Genomic DNA, 17,845 nt, shown 5'->3' on the forward strand with positions numbered 1-17,845 from the left:
CATTCTCAAGGATAATTGTATTCTTAAGGATGATTGTATTTAATATAGTTTGAAAAAGTAAAGCCTTGCACATGTATAAATAGGGGCATAGGGTGAGACTTTTTACACAACAATAAGGAATAAAATACTCTCTCTCTCTTTTACATTGCAATACTTCTTTCTCTCTCTTTATATTTCTTTATTTTATATTTGTTACCTCTTCCTTATTTATTTATTTAGTTATTTTATAACACGTTATCAGCACGAGACTCTAATTAAATTTTAGAAAGACTTCAGGTAACAAATTTTTATTATGTCAAAACTCTTTCATCTTAAATATAATGCTTTTGATATATCTGAAAATAATTATTTATCATGGATAGTATATGTTAAAATCCATCTTGATTCAATGGATCTTGGAGATACCATTAAGGCTGAAAATAATACATCCCAAAAGGATAAAGCCAAAGCCATAATTTTTTTTCGTCGTCATCTTGACGAATGATTGAAAAATGAATATCCCATATTAAAAGATCTTGCAGATTTGTGGAAAGACCTTGAAGAAAGGTACAATCATCAAAAGACGGTAATACTTCATCAAGCCTGATATGTTAAAGAAAATTTTCTTGACCTTCCATGTCTCGAATGTGCTCCTGCAGTAGCAGTATCGAGAAAAAGAATTTAAAAATATTATGAGTTAATTTCTTGCTTTTTTGTTGCTGAACGCAACAATGAGTTACTTTTGAGAAATCATAAAGCGCACTCAGCTGGTGCCGCTCCATTTTCTGAAGTAAATGCGGCAAATTATAACCCAGAAGAGGTAAATAGCAAGGCTATGATAGCAAGAAAAATTATGGAAGAAAAATGAATTATGTTCACAAAAAGGATCTCACCATAAGTGGGATAAAGAAAGGAACAATAGGCAAAATAAATCAATTGAGGATAAATGCTTCCGTTGTGGTGGAAGGGGCCATTAGTCACGTACCTGTCGTACCCCAAGACACCTATTTAATCTTTATCAAGCATCCTTGAAAAATGATGACAAAGAAAAAGAAACAAATTTTGTTTCAAATTATGAAAATTCCACCACTCATTATGATGTATCTAATTTCTTTAAGAATTCTGAAGAAAATATTGGCTGTTTGATTAATGATGGAATAGTTTGATATATGTATGTGTTTGTTAAGTATTCATGTGAATAATTTTACTGTGCATGTACTTCTACTCATTTTATTATTGTTATCATTCGTCTTTGAAGAAAAATGGCAAGGACATATTCTGAAGATATTTGCCTTGCGGATAGTGCAAGTTTGCACACTATTCTTAAAAGTGATATATATTTTACCCATCTTGTGCCAAAAAAAGAATGTGTTAATATTATTATTGGCTCAAGTAATGTGATTGAAGGATCCGAAAGAGTTATAATTTTGTTTTCCGGAGGAACAAAATTCATAATAAATAATGCACTATTGTCTACCAAGTCTCAAAGAAACTTGTTGAGCTTTAAAGATATTCACCGAAATGGATATCATATTGATACTATGAATGAGGGAAATCATGAATATTTATGTATCACAACTCATGATTCAAATAAGAAAGTTATATTAGAAAAATTACCCTCACTTTCATCTGGGTTATATTATACCAAGATTAGTGCAATTAAATCACATGCCATTGTAAACCAGAAGTTTACTAGCCCAAATGAATTCATAACTTGGCATGATAGATTGGGTCATCCGAGAACAACCATGATGAGGAGAATTATTGAAAACCCTCATGGACAATCACTAAAGAACCAGAAGATTTTTAAAACTAGTAAATTTTGTTGTGCTGCATGTTCTCAGGGAAAGTTAATTTTAAGGCCATCACCAGTAAAGATTGGATTTGAGTCCCCTGAATTCCTATAAAGGATTCAAGGTGATATATGTGGACCTATTCATCCATCATGTGGATCTTTCAGATATTTTATGGTCCTAATAGACGCATCTTCGAGATGGTCACATGTGTGCTTATTGTCTTCTTGCAGCCTGGCGTTTGCGAGATTACTGGCTCAAATTATTCGATTAAAAGCACAATTTCCAGAAAATCCAATCAAAGTAATTCGTCTTGATAATGCTGGTGAATTTACTTTCCAAGCTTTTGATACTTATTGTATGGCTAATGGAATAAGTGTTGAACATCCAGTAGCTTATGTTCACACACAAAATGGGTTAGCAGAATCACTTATTAAGCGCCTTCAATTGATTGCTAGACCCTTGCTTATGAGAACAAATCTCCTAACCTCGGTTTGGGGGCATGCTATTTTACATGTCGCAGCACTTATTCGTTTGAGGCCAACGAGTTACCATCAGTTCTCTCTCATGCAATTAGCTTTTGGCCAGCAGCCAAATGTCTCCCATTTAAGAATATTTGGGTGTGGGATATATGTTCCCATTGCACCACCTAATCGCACCAAAATGGGGCCCTAAGGAAAATTAGGGATATATGTTGGATATGATTCTCCCTCTATAGTGAGGTATCTTGAGATACAAACGGGAGATGTATTTAAAGCCCGATTTGCGGATTGCCATTTTGATGAATCAAAATTTCCAACATTAGGGGGAGAGAATAAGCTTTCTGAAAAGGAACTTAATTGGAATGCATCATCGTTGATGCATTTAGATCCTCGATCAGGGCAATGTGAACTAGAAGTTCAAAAGATTATACATTTGCAAAGAATAGCAAATGAATTGCCTGATGCATTTTCCGATACAAAGAGGATAACCAAATCTTATATGCCAGCGGAAAATGTCCCAATTCGAATTGATGTTCCAGTAGGACAAGTAGCCACTAAAGCAAATTCACGCTAGAAGCGTGGCAGGGCGAAAAATGCCCCAATTCGAATTGATGTCCCGGTAGGACAAATAGCCACTAAAGCAAATACACGCCAGAAGCGTGGCAGGCCTGTCGGTTCCAAAGATAAGAATCCTCGAAAGAGAAAAGATGTAAATACAATTTCTGTTGAAAAAGACATAGTAGAGACACATGCAATTGTCCAAAATTCTGATATAATTTTAACGCCAGAAGACGTTCAGGTACCTGAAAATTGTGAAAATGATGAGATCTCGATAAATTATGTCTTTACAGGAAAGAAATGGAACCGAAATAAGACAATTGTCAATGAAATATTTGCATATAATGTGGCATTAAATATCATGCATGAAAGTAAGAATCTTGAGCCAAGATCAGTCGAAGAAAGTCGACAAAGGAATGATTGGCCAAAATGGAAAGAAGCCATGAAGGTTGAATTAGACTCACTTGCAAAACGTGAAGTCTTTGGACCTGTAGTCCGTACACCTGAAGATATAAAATCTGTTGGATACCGATGGGTATTTGTGAGAAAACGAAATGAGAAAAATGAAGTTGTGCGCTATAAAGCCCGACTTGTGGTACAAGATTTTTCACAAAGGCCCGGTATAGATTATGAAGAAACGTATTCTTCTGTATTGGATGCGATAACATTGCGTTATTTGGTCAGTTTATCTGCATATCATAAACTGCATATGCATTTAATGGATGTGGTAACAACCTATTTATACGGCTCATTAGATCGGGATATCTATATGAAAGTTCCTGAAGGACTAAAGATATCTAAACCATCCAATGAATATTCGCAAGGGTTATACTCAGTCAAATTGCAAAGATCTTTATATGGTCTAAAGCAATCTGAACAAATGTGGTATAATCGTCTTACTGAGTATCTGGCCAAAAACGGATTCATGAATGATGATATCTGTCCATGTGTTTTCATAAAGAAAACCGCATCTTGATTCATTATAATTGCTGTGTACGTTGATGATTTAAATATCATTGGGACTCCTGAAGAGATTCCAACAATGATAAAAACTCTGAAAGAAGAGTTTGAGATGAAAGATCTTGGAATGACTAAATTTTGTCTCGGCCTGCAGATCGAGTATACAAAAAATGGGATATTTATTCATCAAGCGACATACACAGAGAAGATCTTGAAAAGATTTTATATAGATAAATCACATCCTTTGAGTACCCTAATGATCGTAAGATCTTTAGATGTGGAAAAGGATCAATTCCGTCCTAAGGAAGAAAATGAAGATATCCTTGGTCCTAAAGTACCATATCTTAGTGCCATTGGAGCGCTAATGTATCTTGCTAATAATACGCGACCTGACATATCATTCGCGGTGAATTTACTACCAAGATATAGTTCCTCTCCAACCAGAAGACATTGGAGTGGAATCAAACAGATTTTTCAATATCTTCATGGAACGGTTGATATGGGATTGTTTTATCCCTATGGATCCAAATCATAACTAGTTGGCTATGCAGATGCTGGATACTTGTCTGATCCACATAAAGGGAGATCTCAAACAGGATACCTGTTTACATATGGTGGAACAGCTATATTATGGAGGTTCACGAAACAGACGATAGCAGCAACCTCCTCTAATCATGCTAAAATACTAGCAATTCATGAAGCTAGTCGTGAGTGTTTTTTGCTGAGGAGCCTTATTCAATATATTCTGTTATCATGTGGACTGACTGATCATAAGATGGCTCCAAATGTCCTGTTTGAAGATAATACAGCATGTATTGCTCAACTTAAAGGCGGATATATCAAAGGTGATAGAACAAAGCATATTTCTCCCAAATTCTTCTTCACTCATGATCTTCAAAATCAAGGGACAATTGATGTCCAACAGATCCGCTCAAGTGACAATATGGCAGATTTGTTCACAAAGTCACTCCCAAAATCCTCATTTGAAAGATTGGTACATGAGATTGGGATGCGCTGATTTCGAGACATTAAATGATGTCGGCAAGAGGGGGAGACTGTACTCTTTTTCCCTTGGTCAAGTTTTTTTCCCTTGGTCAAGTTTTTTTCCCATTGGGTTTTTATTGACAAGGTTTTTAATAAGGCAGTTCCCATCACAAAGGATATTGTACTCTTTTTTCTTCACTAAGGTTTTTTCCCACAAGGTTTTCCTTTAGTAAGATTTTAATGAGGTAATAATCCTAAATGGTCATCCAAGGGGGAGTGTTGTGATAAGAATGCTTTATCACATCTTATGTGGATGCCCATTCTCAAAGATGATTGTATTTAATATAGTTTAAAAAACTAAAGCCTTGCACATGTATAAATAGGGGTATAGGTTGAGGCTTTTTACACAACAACAAGAAATAAAATACTTTATCTCTTACGTTGCAATATTTCTTTCTCTCTCTTTATATTTTTTTATTTTATATTTGTTACATCTTCCTTATTTATTTATTTAGTTATTTTATAACAAAAAGAAGAAGAGAATCCAATAAAAAAAAAGATGAGGATAGTATTCTCTTTCTAATTTATACTTTTTTGGTATTCTTCTTAAATATTACACAAATCATTCTTAACAATTTTGATTAAAAAAAATCCTTTTTAAAAATCAACTCTTAAATAAAAAAAAAGCAGATATTTATCTTCTAATGCCCCTACATTATAGTAAAATTAAAAAATTTCCCCAAAGAAGTTGAAAAATTGCAAAGCTGACGTGTTCGAAAGCACTGGCCTGAAAGCGTTGAGCAAGATCCATTGGCCTCCAAACCTTCAATTCAAATTGGGTCTCCTTTCAATCGCCGAAGACCGACGAGCTTCTCTCAATTTTGACGCTCGTGGACCTCAATGGAATTTGATCGCTCCGATAGCAGTGGTGGGTCATTCCAAAAATTTCATCTTTTTCCTTCCCTGTTTTCTTTCTCGATTTTTAATGTTTTTTTAGTGCTTGTAATGTGTGTTGTTCTTGGAGACTTTGGCCTTTATGGGCAGTGGATTGCTTCTGAATTCTGATGAATTATATTCTTACTTTAATTTATTTTTATTTTCATTATTTTTAGATTATTTGAGCTTTGTTTAGTTACTATAGTGGTACTGGACTGAAATATCAACTCTCTAATTCATGAAGAAACCCTTTTCGGATTGCTGCTGTTATTGTTTCAACTTGCAAGTTGATGCTTTGTTCCTAGAAACTGCCACATTGTGGGCTTTTACCATTTAATATGATTTTAACTCCATATTTAGATTAATAATTGCAGCTGCTTTGTGGTGATGGATGTGTTTGAATAAATCATGACTAGAAATTGATAAGTGAACATTTAATGTAGACCTGTGTATTTGGCTAGCAATCTGTGTTCTTTTTGCTAAACCTGATTTTTGTCTTACAGAATGATTGAGGTATTGAGTTAAGAGATTTGTTTTGTGCCACAAATGATGGGTCCTGAATCCTAAAAATGAACATTATTGGTGCTTTATGTGCACTTATATGTTTATGAGCATTGCACATTCTTTCACAGAAAACTCATCCAAAGAAGCAAGAATAAGAAATAAAAAGCGAAAAGCATGTACTTGCTTTGCTTTGTCCTTGAAATGTGTCATCGAGTGAACGAAACGGGTATTGTCATAGGAAAATTACTGTAAAATTAGATTGCAAAGAGTGGAAAGTATAATCTTTGAAGTGGAAAGCATCGCATGCACCATGTCCAATTAATAACACAAACTATGATATACTCGATTTGTTTTCTAAGTGATATTTGCAGCAGAGGGAAATAACTTAACTGATCCAAATAAGTCCTATAGCAGGATTTTGTGTAATTCTTTGCCCTTAAGATCACCTGTGATTCGTTGTAAATCCAAAGATTTTCTATTCAGCATCAGTCCTCCTTGATGTCCATAGTCATAATTGATGTGCAAAATGGAAATTAGAAACCATGTCAGTTTTATGCTCTGTTTTCATCTGTTTGCATGATAAAATTAAATATCAAAGGAAAAGTTCGGGTGAATATTTCAGATATGAGAATCGGCATCATAGATGAGTTTTTATCCCATTTTGACTATGCCGTATGGAATTTAGTATTAAAGAGGTTACTAGCATATTAATCTCCAATGTCTTAAATGCCTGCAGGAACAGATGATGATTTTCCTCCTTCCCATCGAAACAAATTCAAACAAGCAGATCATGCAACCGGAAACGGCAGATTAGCAGCTGTAGGTTCTGGTCCATTTCCTAGGGTGCAAAATGACATGGAAACCCAAATCCACAACATTGAGCAAGAAGCATACACCTCTGTTCTGCGGGCTTTTAAAGCTCAATCTGATGCAATTACTTGGGTATGCATGTTTTTATTCGTTAGCTTTGTTTCCTATGGATTGTGTTAGATAGGATTAAAGGTTCTTGTCTTTGTACATATGCACTTCAGGAAAAAGAAAGTTTAATTACAGAGCTTAGGAAGGAGCTCCGTGTATCAGATGAAGAACACAGAGAACTTCTATCCAGGGTCAACGCCGATGACATCATCCGCGAGATAAGGTCATATTATGTTTTGTCATGCCTTCTGCACAGTTTCTGTATACCATTGAACAAAATGTGGTTAGTTCTGCATTCCAATCTGGGGTGTAACCTATTGTGCTGTTAGGGAGTGGAGAAAGACAAGTGGACTCCAACCAGGCGCAGTAAATACTTCTCAACCGGTTCACGACCACATACCCAGCCCTACTGTTTCTGCTCCTCATAAGAAACAAAAAACTTCACAATCTGTAGCTTCGTTATCATTGGGTGCACCATCACCAATAGTTCAACCATCGTCATCCACGGCGAGGCAAGGACCTCCATCAGGAGGAAAGACTAAAAAGCCAAAATCAGTAAGTATTTTCATATTGGAGTATCAAAGTTACATGTTTTTGTTCCTTGTTGTCTTTTCTCAATCAGTAGAAGGGATTAATTGATTAGTTCTTTCTTAATGAAGTCCCTACAGTTACCTTCTACAGGTCTTGCTAGCAGAAGCCAGGTCACTAATCGGGGGGGTTGCTCAGGTGCCTTCGCAACAAATCAGCCTCCTGAAGCAACCTCTTATGATCCTATGATCGGAAGGAAGGTTTGGACAAGGTGGCCTGACGACAACCACTTCTACGAAGCTGTTATTACTGATTATAATGCATCCGAGGTTTGTTTATTATATACTTTAAAAAAATGGAAGTAAAACATGAACCTCAGTTAATTGTTCCACTTAAATATTTGACAGGGTCGGCATGCCTTGGTCTATGATATGAATGCGAGAAATGAGACCTGGGAATGGGTCAATCTAAAAGAGGTTGTTTAACTGTGAGATCTTGATAATATGAAGAAATCCTTCTATTTTCATAGATCCACTTTCTGTTCCCATCTCTATCAAATATCACTTGTTAGAGTTTATTTAAGAGTTTGTCTGTTGTTGATTATCACTCACTCAATTGCATTCGATTCTTGTTATTAATTATCTATTTGATATGCTAGATATCTCCTAAAGATATTCGATGGGAAGGTGAAGATCCTGGAATATCCCAAAGAGGTGTTCGGGCTGGTCCAGGTAGAGGGATAAAGAAGTCTGTGTCTCGTGGTGGTGCCGTTACAGTTGTTGGGAGAGGTAGGGGAATGACAAAGGTTCTTAAGAAAAATTTCATTTCATCACAAACAAATGGGAGCAGGAGGAAACCTACAAGTGATATTGAGTTACTCCACACAGATACCCTTATCAAGGAGGTATTAGCATATGCATTAGGGCATTCACGAATTTTTTTTTCCTTTCTTTTTTCAAGATACAAATATTTTGGCTCATTATTACCTGATAGAATGAAACCAAAGCAGGTTGAAAAGATTTTTAGCGCCAATCATCCGGATCCGGTAGATATGGAGAAAGCAAAGAAAATGCTCAAAGTCAGTATATAGTTATAGCATGTTTTCTGAATGGCCTGCATTTATCATCTTTAACTCATCATCAAATTTGATGGTTCAACTGTTGAAACGCAGGAACATGAACAGGCTCTTGTTAATGCAATTGCCAGGCTCGGGGATGCATCTGACGGTGAAAGTGGTAATAATAACTAAAGTAACTAGAAAATTTTTAATGTAGAATTGAATGGAAGTCGGTATTTCACCAAATCTGTTGTATCTTAATGATCGGGTATTACAAGAAAGCCAGCAAAACCATGGAGGCACCCTCTTTTTCTCTTGTAAGTTATAACTGTTCCAACCGCCAGCCAACATAGTAGTTGAGGTTAGCGTAATTGCTGGCGAAATACAAGGATGTGAACATGTTTTTTTACCCTTTGTTCTGTATATAGACTATAACTTTCTAATTCCCTCTTCAAATACTTCTCCGGCACCATGTGTTGTCTTATTCTGATCCTCTATCCATATACGTAGTATAACCAGCAAGAATGTTTAACTTGTTGATTATGAGACACTTTTGTTCCTTCAACTCTGTTGCTTTAAACCAGATGGAGAGCCTCCATTTTCCCAAGTACAGTCCACAGATCGGGAAATAGGGTGGAAGAAGCGAAAGCATGATCATTTGGGTGGTGTTTCTGTTGGCAAGTTGCCGACGGATGGCAGTGCTTCGTCTGCTCACCCACGTGAAGACAGACATTATAGATGACTTAAGCAGGGGGCTGCAGGGCCTTTTACCTTACCACTGTAATGTTCAATATGCAACCGTTTCTTTTGCATGATATGCATGTATATTATTTACCTTGTTTACTAGTGTAGATTTTTGCCATTAGAATTGGCTCCAATCTAGTGAAACATCATATGTATGTAAATCTACTGAAACATGGCATATGTATAACCTGTAAATTATTAAACTTGAAAGGAAAGGATGGTTCTTGTGCTTGATCTGAATTTCATTCATTAAGAAGATTGACACACAAGACAACACAAATTAACAGTCTAATCTGCAGATCCAACAAGTTATAGGTTTATGTACATAATAAACTAATCCCAATCAATTCACACACAGCAATAGAAATCAAACTGTTTGGGTTCTATAATGATGCAGCGAATTTGACAATGAGATCAACCATCTGAGCATCATAAGCAGGCCCTTCCATTTGGAAATGGCCAACTCCATCGATGAGGTGCATTTCGACGCGACCGGCGGCAGAACTAAGCTTATTTCTGAGCTGCTTGACACTGGTGAACCCATCCTGTGTTCCCATAATGAAGAGTTTTGGTTTCTGGGACTGTATAATGGCTTTGTGGTGTCTTCCAAAGAGGATTGATGCAGTGATTCCAAATGGGTAACCAATGCTTACATAACCAATGACTTGTTCTATCTTATCAACAGCAGAGCCAGCAATAGGAGCACCTGCAATAACAAAAATACAAAACAAGTGTCAACTTGTCATGCCCTCAGGCAGAAGCTCTTTTGAATTTGCGTAAATTTTTTGTGCATAAGCTTCCTTTCTTTTCTTTATGTTTTTGCTTTTATGCTAAAATTCATTTTTCTTTTGGGGTCAACAATATCAAATTCTAGACCTTTGGATCGGTGACAGAAACACATGAAATCACTTATATGAAACCCTAGGGAGCAAAAAGATTCCATTGAGGATAATGAAAACGATGAATTGAATAGATCTGAGAGGATGCTGACCGGCGGAAGAACCAACCAAGAGGATCTTGCGGAGAGAGAGGTGGTCGGAGACCCAATTAGAGACGGAAACGACGTCGTTAACTTCGGAGAAGCCGGTGAGAGAAGCTCTGCCAGTAGACCTGCCGACGCCTCTCATGTCGAAGGTGACGGCGACGTAACCGTTTTCGGCTAAACCGGAGGCGATCCCCTTGAGGAGACCCTGCGAACCACCCAAGACGGAGTAGGGGTGAACGAGGACGATGGCCATGGTTGGGGATCCGTGTCCCTCTGACGGTTTGAAGAGGCGCGTGCGGAGCTTGACACCATCTGTGGAATCCACCATGAATGACTCCACTGTGTAGTTCGACATTTCTATTCTTGCTCCTCACTCAGTCGTGAGCTTCAACTGTTACTGTTTCGGAAACTTAATCAATTCAGAGGGGTTAGTTACACTTATTGCTTGCTTGCTTTAATGGTTTTGGGTCACACTCTCATTTATTCGCCACCTCCACCACTTTCTTCTTCTTCTTCCATCCTCTGCTTTCACCAAAAATGTGTCCAATTTAGAAAAGTACTAGTTTCAACTGACTTTAATTTTGATGCTTCAATTAAATTTATGTATTTAAATCATAAATTTTAAATTTTTTATTTTTTTAATGTAATAATATACCATGTTTTTAAATAGGCAACAATACCTATTCTTTGGTCACAATTTAAAGAGGCTAAATTTTTCAAGTAAGTTACAAGCCATTATTATCAATGATTTATAATTCAAATTACATAATATTTTTATATTCACTTAAGAAATTGCAGATTTGATTCTCCGTATGATTGGTAAAAAAAAAGTTACAAGGCATGGTAATAAATGGTATGAATCCATATAGAAGAACTAAATCATGGTCATTTTTGCATATAATATAGCTCCCTTCCCTGCAAGTTAATCAATCAACTGGTAACCTTTGAGCCAATGGTTTCTAAGCACTCAATTTTTTTCATTCATTTTTCCATTTTCGGTTGGTAGTTGGATTGATTGAGTAATGGAAATTGCTTTTGTGCTCAGAGAAATATAGATGTCATTATTACTTATTAGAGTCCAAGGGCGAAGTTAGGTAATATTTCGCGGGGGCCAGGAATTTTTTTGTTTTTTATTTTAATAAAAGATAATTAAAAAATATATTAAAAAATTAATTTAAAATCATAATTAAGACTTAAACTTATTCTTTATAAAATAATTGAATATATTATATATTAAAATAATTAAAAACAAACATCTCAAAATTAATTTTAAATATTATAAAAACAGATTATTGCATTTAAAATCTATAAATATTATTCAATTCTTTTTTAGATGTTTTCTGCAAAATTATAACAAATTATTAATAAAATGTATTTATATTTTATTTAAATAATTAAAATTACAACTATAACTTATGTAATAAAAAAATCAATAACAATATTACTAGAATTAAAATGAATTAAAATTTACAACTTATATAAATAATTGAATTTGACGATTTTTTTAATTCAAAGCCATTTATTATTAAATTCATACTGAAAGTAGCTGCAATTATCATCTTTAATTTTTTTCAAAAACTTAAATTACTATTATAAAATTATGTTATTTTATCATTAAAATCAGTCGTCCAATGCAACAAGAAACATCACCCATAAAACATATAGATCAATCATGTGAGGTACTAATACATTGCTGATTGTAGTACAATCTTCATCTCATATAATATGATAGACTGTATATAAAATTGACAATTGAACAACCAAATTAAGTGGATTCGCCTCTCCATATAAGAGAGACGCAACGTATAATCGTGAAAAAGATATGTAACAACTTTCATTAAATTATATTTCTAACAACGAAAAAATTAATTATCTACTTATCCAGACAACATATATAGTATCGAAAATGGAATTTATATCTAAAAAAATCAAGAATTCAATCTCTAATAAATCTTAAAAAAAAAGAAGATAAAACAAATAAAAAAATTATACAAAAATTAAACAAGAAGAAAAAACTCAATCGTGACATTCTCTAATTTACATCCAACTTAGTAGTCAAAATAAACAATAATATTGTGTCACGCATGATTTTTTGGTCCTTATAATTTTTATGGCAATCATAGTCAATAATATGATGAGTGGGGCTGCCACTTTTTTATTTTTAATATTGGGGGAAAAGTGGTGTATAACAACGATATGGGGCTTCATGGTGCATGACCAGAGTGTGACGGCTAGGATCGAAGAAATCGGACGGTCCGTTTTGAGATGCTGTAATCGGACGGTCCGATTTTTGGCTGGGAAGGTACGCAAATCGGACGGTCCGATTTGCGTCCCCCAACCACGTGTCGCGCATGCACGTTGGTCCGATTAAGAAGATCAAATTCCAACCACCGAGCTCCCTTAAGCCAGTTTCAGTTTCCTTTCCCTTTCCCATTTCACTTTCACTTTGTTCCAATTCTCTTCTCCCATATACTCCACCCCCAAGCCACGGTGAACAACTCCATTGTTGAAGGTTTGAGCTCCAAAAAATTGGACCACACAGAAAGTATGCCTAAAAGAAAAAAAATAAAAGATGTGAATCGTCCAGAACTCCATATTGCTAATTATCTTGATCAGCCTAATTATGTAAGTTTTCAATCCAAAATTTTATATTTTAATTAAAATAATAATTATAATGTTAGAGATTAGTAATAGTTTATTGTAATGATAATGTTAGGAATTAGTGGAGTAATAATATTTAGATATTCGAGTTCAATCAAAATAATTATAATGCTAATGTTAGAGATTAGGGATTAGTGTAATAATATTGTTTAGAAAGAAGGATTATGGTACATTATAATAATAAATTAATTATTGTTATTAATAGAATAATTGCAATAATAATATTGTTAATAATAATACGGTTATTATAAAAATTTTGGATGTATGATAAATAAATAGAATAAGTAATATTAATATTAATAATTGTTATTACAACGCTTATTGTAATAATAATAATTATTACTGCTAGTAGCGTTTAATTTAATTTAACTATCAGTAGAATAGAATACATATAGTAGTGCAATGTGTGTGCTCTAAGTGTGAATATAGATAAGTTAAGTAGTTTTAATTGTTAGTAATAAATAATTTTTTTGTAGTTACTTAATATTGTATTAGTAGTCGTTCGTAAATAAATATTATGAATTAGAAATTGTTGAATTAATTATTTATGTTATAAGTTTAATATAAATAATTAATTAATGAAGGGTTAGTGATTGATTTATTATTGTATGTTTGCTGTTAGAATAGAATAAAATAGAGTAGTTAGTTAGTTTTTTGAGTATTAGTAGATAGTAGATAATATAATAGTTATTTGTATAAAGTATTGTATTGTATTGTTGTTATTAATATATTTATTGATTGTTATGTGTGGCTGATTATTTGATAATGAGAATTCGATTCTTTTAAGTTTAATTTGTTAATTTATTAATATTATTGTTTTTGTTTAGGGATCTAGAATGTTGCAATGTGACCACTACATGCCGCCGGATCGGTACAATCCAATAGCGGAGGGGTTTTTACGGGACACCGGTTTTTATTATGTTTCACATATTGGAGTTGTCCAATGTCAGGCGGCATTGGTTAATGCTCTGATTGAGAGATGGCGCCCCGAGACTCACAGCTTCCATTTTCCGGTTGGTGAGTGTGCTGTGACACTAGAGGATGTGGCGTTAATTTATGGTCTTCCGACGAATGGTTTGCCAGTTACGGGACCGACACTGAGTAGTTATGAGGCATTAGAGGCTGAATGCTTGGATCAGTTTGGTGTTGCACCTAGGCAGGCAGACTGTAGGGGAAGTTTCATCAAGTTGACGTGGTTTCGAGCATTGAAGGATCGGTTAGTGTTGGTTGATGATATCCAGATTCAGAGGTACGTGAAGTGCCACATAATGTTATTGTTTGGAACCGTTATGTTTGGAGATAAGTCTGGAGTAGGGGTGCACTGGAAGTTTCTCCCATTACTCCGTAACTTTGCCGGGATAATACAGTTCAGTTGGGGTTCGGCATGCCTGGCACACCTGTACAGAGCTTTGTGTAGGGCAACTCGTGTCGACTGTAAGGAGATTGATGGTCCGTTGACACTCTTGCTTGCCTGGGCTTGGATCCGCCTACCGTTCCTTGCGCCGATTCCTAGCAATCCTCGAATCTTTCCGATTGCAAAAAGGTAAACTTAATTAGTAAACACTTTATAATAATGTATCTTAAATTTAGTTGATAAATGTATATTAACGAATTGCATGATGTTATGTGGCATAACTGGGAACGTGTGAATTGGCCTTACAGATTGAGGAAACTTGAGCATTTTAGGGGATACCTGGATGCTCTGCAAGAAGGACAGGTCTGTTGTAATAAATACGTAGTTGTTTTCAATTAGCCGTGTTATTATTAATTGTGTAATCCTCGGTTACTTGCATAATGTGTGCAGTTTGATTATTTGAGTTGTATATTGATTATTTGAGTTGATTAGTTGACTTGGTTATTCGTTTAGCCGTATTATTATTCTGTGTGTAATCCTATGATTACTTGCATAATGTGTGCAGTTTGTTTGGGAGCCTTATGCAATTGGAAGGACCGATCCGGAAGTGATTCCTCCTGACATCCGTCAGCATTCTGCTATTTGGAGTGCCACAGTTCCACTTATATCTTTTGAATGTGTTGAGTGGCATGCATCTGATAGACTGAGGAGGCAGTTTGGCTTCACTCAGGGTATTCCTGATCAGGAGCGAGACCTAGGTGAAGCACACGGCGAAGTTTTGACAGGTCCGAAGAATCAGGATTGGTCTGGAACCCACTCATCCTGGGTTATGCAGTGGACGAACCGGTATAGTCTAGTTCTTGTCGATGACACGGTGCCCTCACAGCATCAGGCAAATATCTACTTGCATTGGTACCGAGGTGCATTTGGTGACCACTTGCAGCTGTCACAGATGGAACCGCAAGATAATCAGCCTGGTGATCCTATTCATAACCAGGAGAACCAAGACCCACAATCACCGCAACAACCATTGCCACCACAACCACCATCGCCACGGCCACCACCACCGCCCCCTCACAAACACAGGCACAACAAGAGCCTGAGCAGTTCACTCCATACATTCCTGACACGCATTCTGCGGATTACCTGACTCCACCAGTATATCAGCAGTACTGGAGTGTCCCGCACCAAGAATCTATTGAACAAGGTTCTTTTAGCCAGCTACTTGGGTTCATGGCTCCTGGTCCAGGTTACTCATATCCAGCTTATAGAGACATTCCCACCGGTCAGATGGCCCAACCGAGTGGGATAGCTCCAGGTAGATTGTCACTGGATACGAGACCACGACAGCACACTTCCTCTGGTACATCCGGAGGTAGATTTTCTGTTGACTCTGGTATGAGTGATGATGCCACGAGGGGTATCATACAGAGCGGCGTTGAACGTCCTGTTCCAATGAATCTCATTCTAGAGAGCTACCAGCCAGCTGATGAGGACAATGATGACTTTTTGGTTGACCATCCAGATGGGGATGAGGTTGCAGACGAGGATGATGATGCGGATGACGATGAGGACGACGACGAGGATGATGATGATGGGGGTGATGGTCCGGTTCATGATTCAGCGCCTACTGCAGGTAAAACAAGTTGTAGTAAATTGATTATTTTACTTGATTGTTGATTTTGGAAGTACTTGTTTGTTGAAGTAGTTGGTTATTGATTATTCGATTTGATTAGTTGATATGATTAGTTGGTGATCGATTATGTGATTTGAGTCGTGTCGATCGGAGATAAGACCCACACCGTCACGTGTCACAACATGCTGTCGCAAGTTACTGAGAAAAAAGTGCCAAGCCTCAGATGTCTCTCCCTCAACTATGACAAATGCAATCGGCACGATGTTGTTGTTGCCATCCTGTGAGACTGCAACCAACAAACAACCCTTGTACTTTCCATACAAATGAGTTCCGTCTACCTGCACTATTGGCTTGCAATGTCTGAAGGCTCTAATACAAGGGTAATAACTCCAGAAGACTCGGTTTAGCACCCGAATATTAGGAACCAAATCATCTCCCTAGTACGCAGGCATTGTTTCAAAATGAACAACTGCGTGTTGCTCCTTGTGACACATGGCCTCAAACCATATCGGCAAGGCTTCATACGAAGCTTCCCACCCTCCGAAAATTGACTTCACTGCCTTCTATTTAGCCAACCATGCTTTGCGATAACTAATGGTGTAGTTAAACTTTGACTGTACTTCCGCAATCACTGATGTCACCCTAATAGACGGGTCAACTTCTACCAACGGCTTTATTGCTTCTGCAACTGTGTTGGAATCTAGCTTCGAATGATCTTGAGAAATGGTGGCCCTAGTACAGGTGTGACTACCGTTGTACCTCCTTATCTCCCAACAGAACTTTCTGGACATTTTGCTCACCCTTATCAGCCAATCACATCCTGCACCATACTGGGTGCATTTAGCATAGAATGTCGTCGGTTCTGACTCATGCACCCGATAATCCACCTCTGCGGATTGTATAATCTTTCATCGCCTTAATTACTGCCTCCCTAGAACTGAATTCCATCCCCACAGTAAATTCACCATCCGGCAGTACCGGCCGGGCCAGTTTGATTCAATCACCAATTTGACTATATTAAACGTTAAACAAATACTAATTACATGCTATATTTTGCCTATTTACCCTTGTCTTAAGTATTTGTCCTAAACAAATAACCCATGCACAAATCATACTATCACAAATCTTAACTTAAATTAACGGCGCACCTGCATTTAAATATTGAGGATACTCCGGTGCATGCATGGCATCCAAATCCAACGACCGCATGAAACTTGGCTCCACAAACGGCTGCTGATTTGCTAGTGCATTTGCCACGTCCGCTACATCTGCCACCATAGCCTCGTCAGCTTGATCTTCGTTTCCACCCGGATCAACGACCTCGTAGTTACTTTCGAAGTCTTTTTCACTATCACTGTTGTAATCTTCCAATTCAATATCTCGGTCCGCTGCAGATTGCTCGAACTCGATATACAATTCGATAAACGTCATTCGCGACCGACTTTCAAGATACACTGAAAACATTTCTTGCATGCTCGCCTCGTCGGTCACGTATTTCGTTTGAAATTGCACGAACCCACCAAAGACAGATATAGGATATCTGTACAGAATACACGACACTCTCCTAGATATTTCAAAATCCATCTTCTCACATATGATCCCTTTTAATTCTTCAAATGACAGTGTGAATGGAATAACAATATCTAACGGATTATCACACACAAATTTCACTCCTTCTGATGTTTGTAATAAAATATGGCCATCATAATATACTTTTAACCTTACTCTATCATCCATGATAATAGAGAAGAAGAGATCTACAAATA

At 36.5% G+C, this 17,845-nt stretch overlaps 4 protein-coding genes across 7 annotated transcripts; 3 read left to right on the forward strand and 1 right to left on the reverse strand.

The window, feature by feature from the left end:
• The first annotated feature begins 5,504 nt into the window (after positions 1 to 5,504).
• LOC107467688 (protein EMSY-LIKE 3) lies at positions 5,505 to 9,652 on the forward strand. Of its 4 annotated transcripts, none has more exons than XM_021130312.2 (10): positions 5,505 to 5,684; positions 6,933 to 7,138; positions 7,228 to 7,337; positions 7,444 to 7,669; positions 7,774 to 7,971; positions 8,050 to 8,118; positions 8,301 to 8,546; positions 8,652 to 8,720; positions 8,814 to 8,877; positions 9,284 to 9,652. In XM_021130312.2, the coding sequence occupies exons 1-10, from the start codon at positions 5,657 to 5,659 to the stop codon at positions 9,439 to 9,441; spliced, it is 1,374 nt and encodes a 457-aa protein (XP_020985971.2). In that variant the 5' UTR covers positions 5,505 to 5,656; the 3' UTR covers positions 9,442 to 9,652. The 4 variants fall into 4 exon arrangements, with proteins under 4 accessions (XP_020985971.2, XP_052110036.1, XP_052110037.1 ...); XM_052254076.1 differs by having other exon boundaries at positions 6,939 to 7,138; XM_052254077.1 differs by having other exon boundaries at positions 7,783 to 7,971; positions 9,284 to 9,651.
• Positions 9,648 to 11,010, reverse strand: LOC107467689 (uncharacterized). Its single transcript, XM_016086852.3, has 2 exons — positions 10,435 to 11,010; positions 9,648 to 10,149 (listed from the first exon to the last, which is right to left on the reverse strand). Exons 1-2 carry the CDS (start codon positions 10,781 to 10,783, stop codon positions 9,827 to 9,829), a joined length of 672 nt encoding a protein of 223 aa, XP_015942338.1. The 5' UTR covers positions 10,784 to 11,010; the 3' UTR covers positions 9,648 to 9,826.
• Positions 11,011 to 13,946: 2,936 nt separating this feature from the next.
• Positions 13,947 to 15,593, forward strand: LOC127741626 (serine/threonine-protein phosphatase 7 long form homolog). The gene is made up of 3 exons (XM_052254427.1): positions 13,947 to 14,632; positions 14,752 to 14,806; positions 15,009 to 15,593. The coding sequence occupies exons 1-3, from the start codon at positions 13,947 to 13,949 to the stop codon at positions 15,591 to 15,593; spliced, it is 1,326 nt and encodes a 441-aa protein (XP_052110387.1).
• Positions 15,594 to 15,676: 83 nt separating this feature from the next.
• On the forward strand, positions 15,677 to 16,236 carry LOC127741627 (nonsense-mediated mRNA decay protein 2-like). The gene is made up of 2 exons (XM_052254428.1): positions 15,677 to 16,079; positions 16,193 to 16,236. Exons 1-2 carry the CDS (start codon positions 15,677 to 15,679, stop codon positions 16,234 to 16,236), a joined length of 447 nt encoding a protein of 148 aa, XP_052110388.1.
• The last annotated feature ends 1,609 nt before the right edge of the window (positions 16,237 to 17,845 follow it).

The sequence above is a fragment of the Arachis duranensis genome, chromosome 9, assembly GCF_000817695.3.
Source record: "Arachis duranensis cultivar V14167 chromosome 9, aradu.V14167.gnm2.J7QH, whole genome shotgun sequence".
NCBI lineage: Eukaryota > Viridiplantae > Streptophyta > Magnoliopsida > Fabales > Fabaceae > Arachis > Arachis duranensis.

What these genes read in the sequence shown, in the direction of transcription:
- LOC127741627 (XM_052254428.1), top strand. Translation starts at nt 15,677, where the DNA reads ATGGCTCCTGGTCCAGGTTACTCATATCCAGCTTATAGAGACATTCCC. An exon ending in TGATTCAGCGCCTACTGCAG is followed by an intron (nt 16,080 to 16,192) that starts GTAAAACAAGTT and finishes TGATATGATTAG; the next exon opens with TTGGTGATCGATTATGTGAT.
- LOC107467688 (XM_021130312.2), top strand. Translation starts at nt 5,657, where the DNA reads ATGGAATTTGATCGCTCCGATAGCAGTG. An exon ending in GACATCATCCGCGAGATAAG is followed by an intron (nt 7,338 to 7,443) that starts GTCATATTATGT and finishes TTGTGCTGTTAG; the next exon opens with GGAGTGGAGAAAGACAAGTG. An exon ending in TGCATCTGACGGTGAAAGTG is followed by an intron (nt 8,878 to 9,283) that starts GTAATAATAACT and finishes GCTTTAAACCAG; the next exon opens with ATGGAGAGCCTCCATTTTCC.
- LOC127741626 (XM_052254427.1), top strand. Translation starts at nt 13,947, where the DNA reads ATGCCGCCGGATCGGTACAATCCAATAGCGGAGGGGTTTTTACGGGAC. An exon ending in ATCTTTCCGATTGCAAAAAG is followed by an intron (nt 14,633 to 14,751) that starts GTAAACTTAATT and finishes TTGGCCTTACAG; the next exon opens with ATTGAGGAAACTTGAGCATT. An exon ending in ATGCTCTGCAAGAAGGACAG is followed by an intron (nt 14,807 to 15,008) that starts GTCTGTTGTAAT and finishes TAATGTGTGCAG; the next exon opens with TTTGTTTGGGAGCCTTATGC.
- LOC107467689 (XM_016086852.3), bottom strand. Translation starts at nt 10,783, where the DNA reads ATGTCGAACTACACAGTGGAGTCATTCATGGTGGATTCCACAGATGGT. An exon ending in CTTGGTTGGTTCTTCCGCCG is followed by an intron (nt 10,150 to 10,434) that starts GTCAGCATCCTC and finishes TTGTTATTGCAG; the next exon opens with GTGCTCCTATTGCTGGCTCT.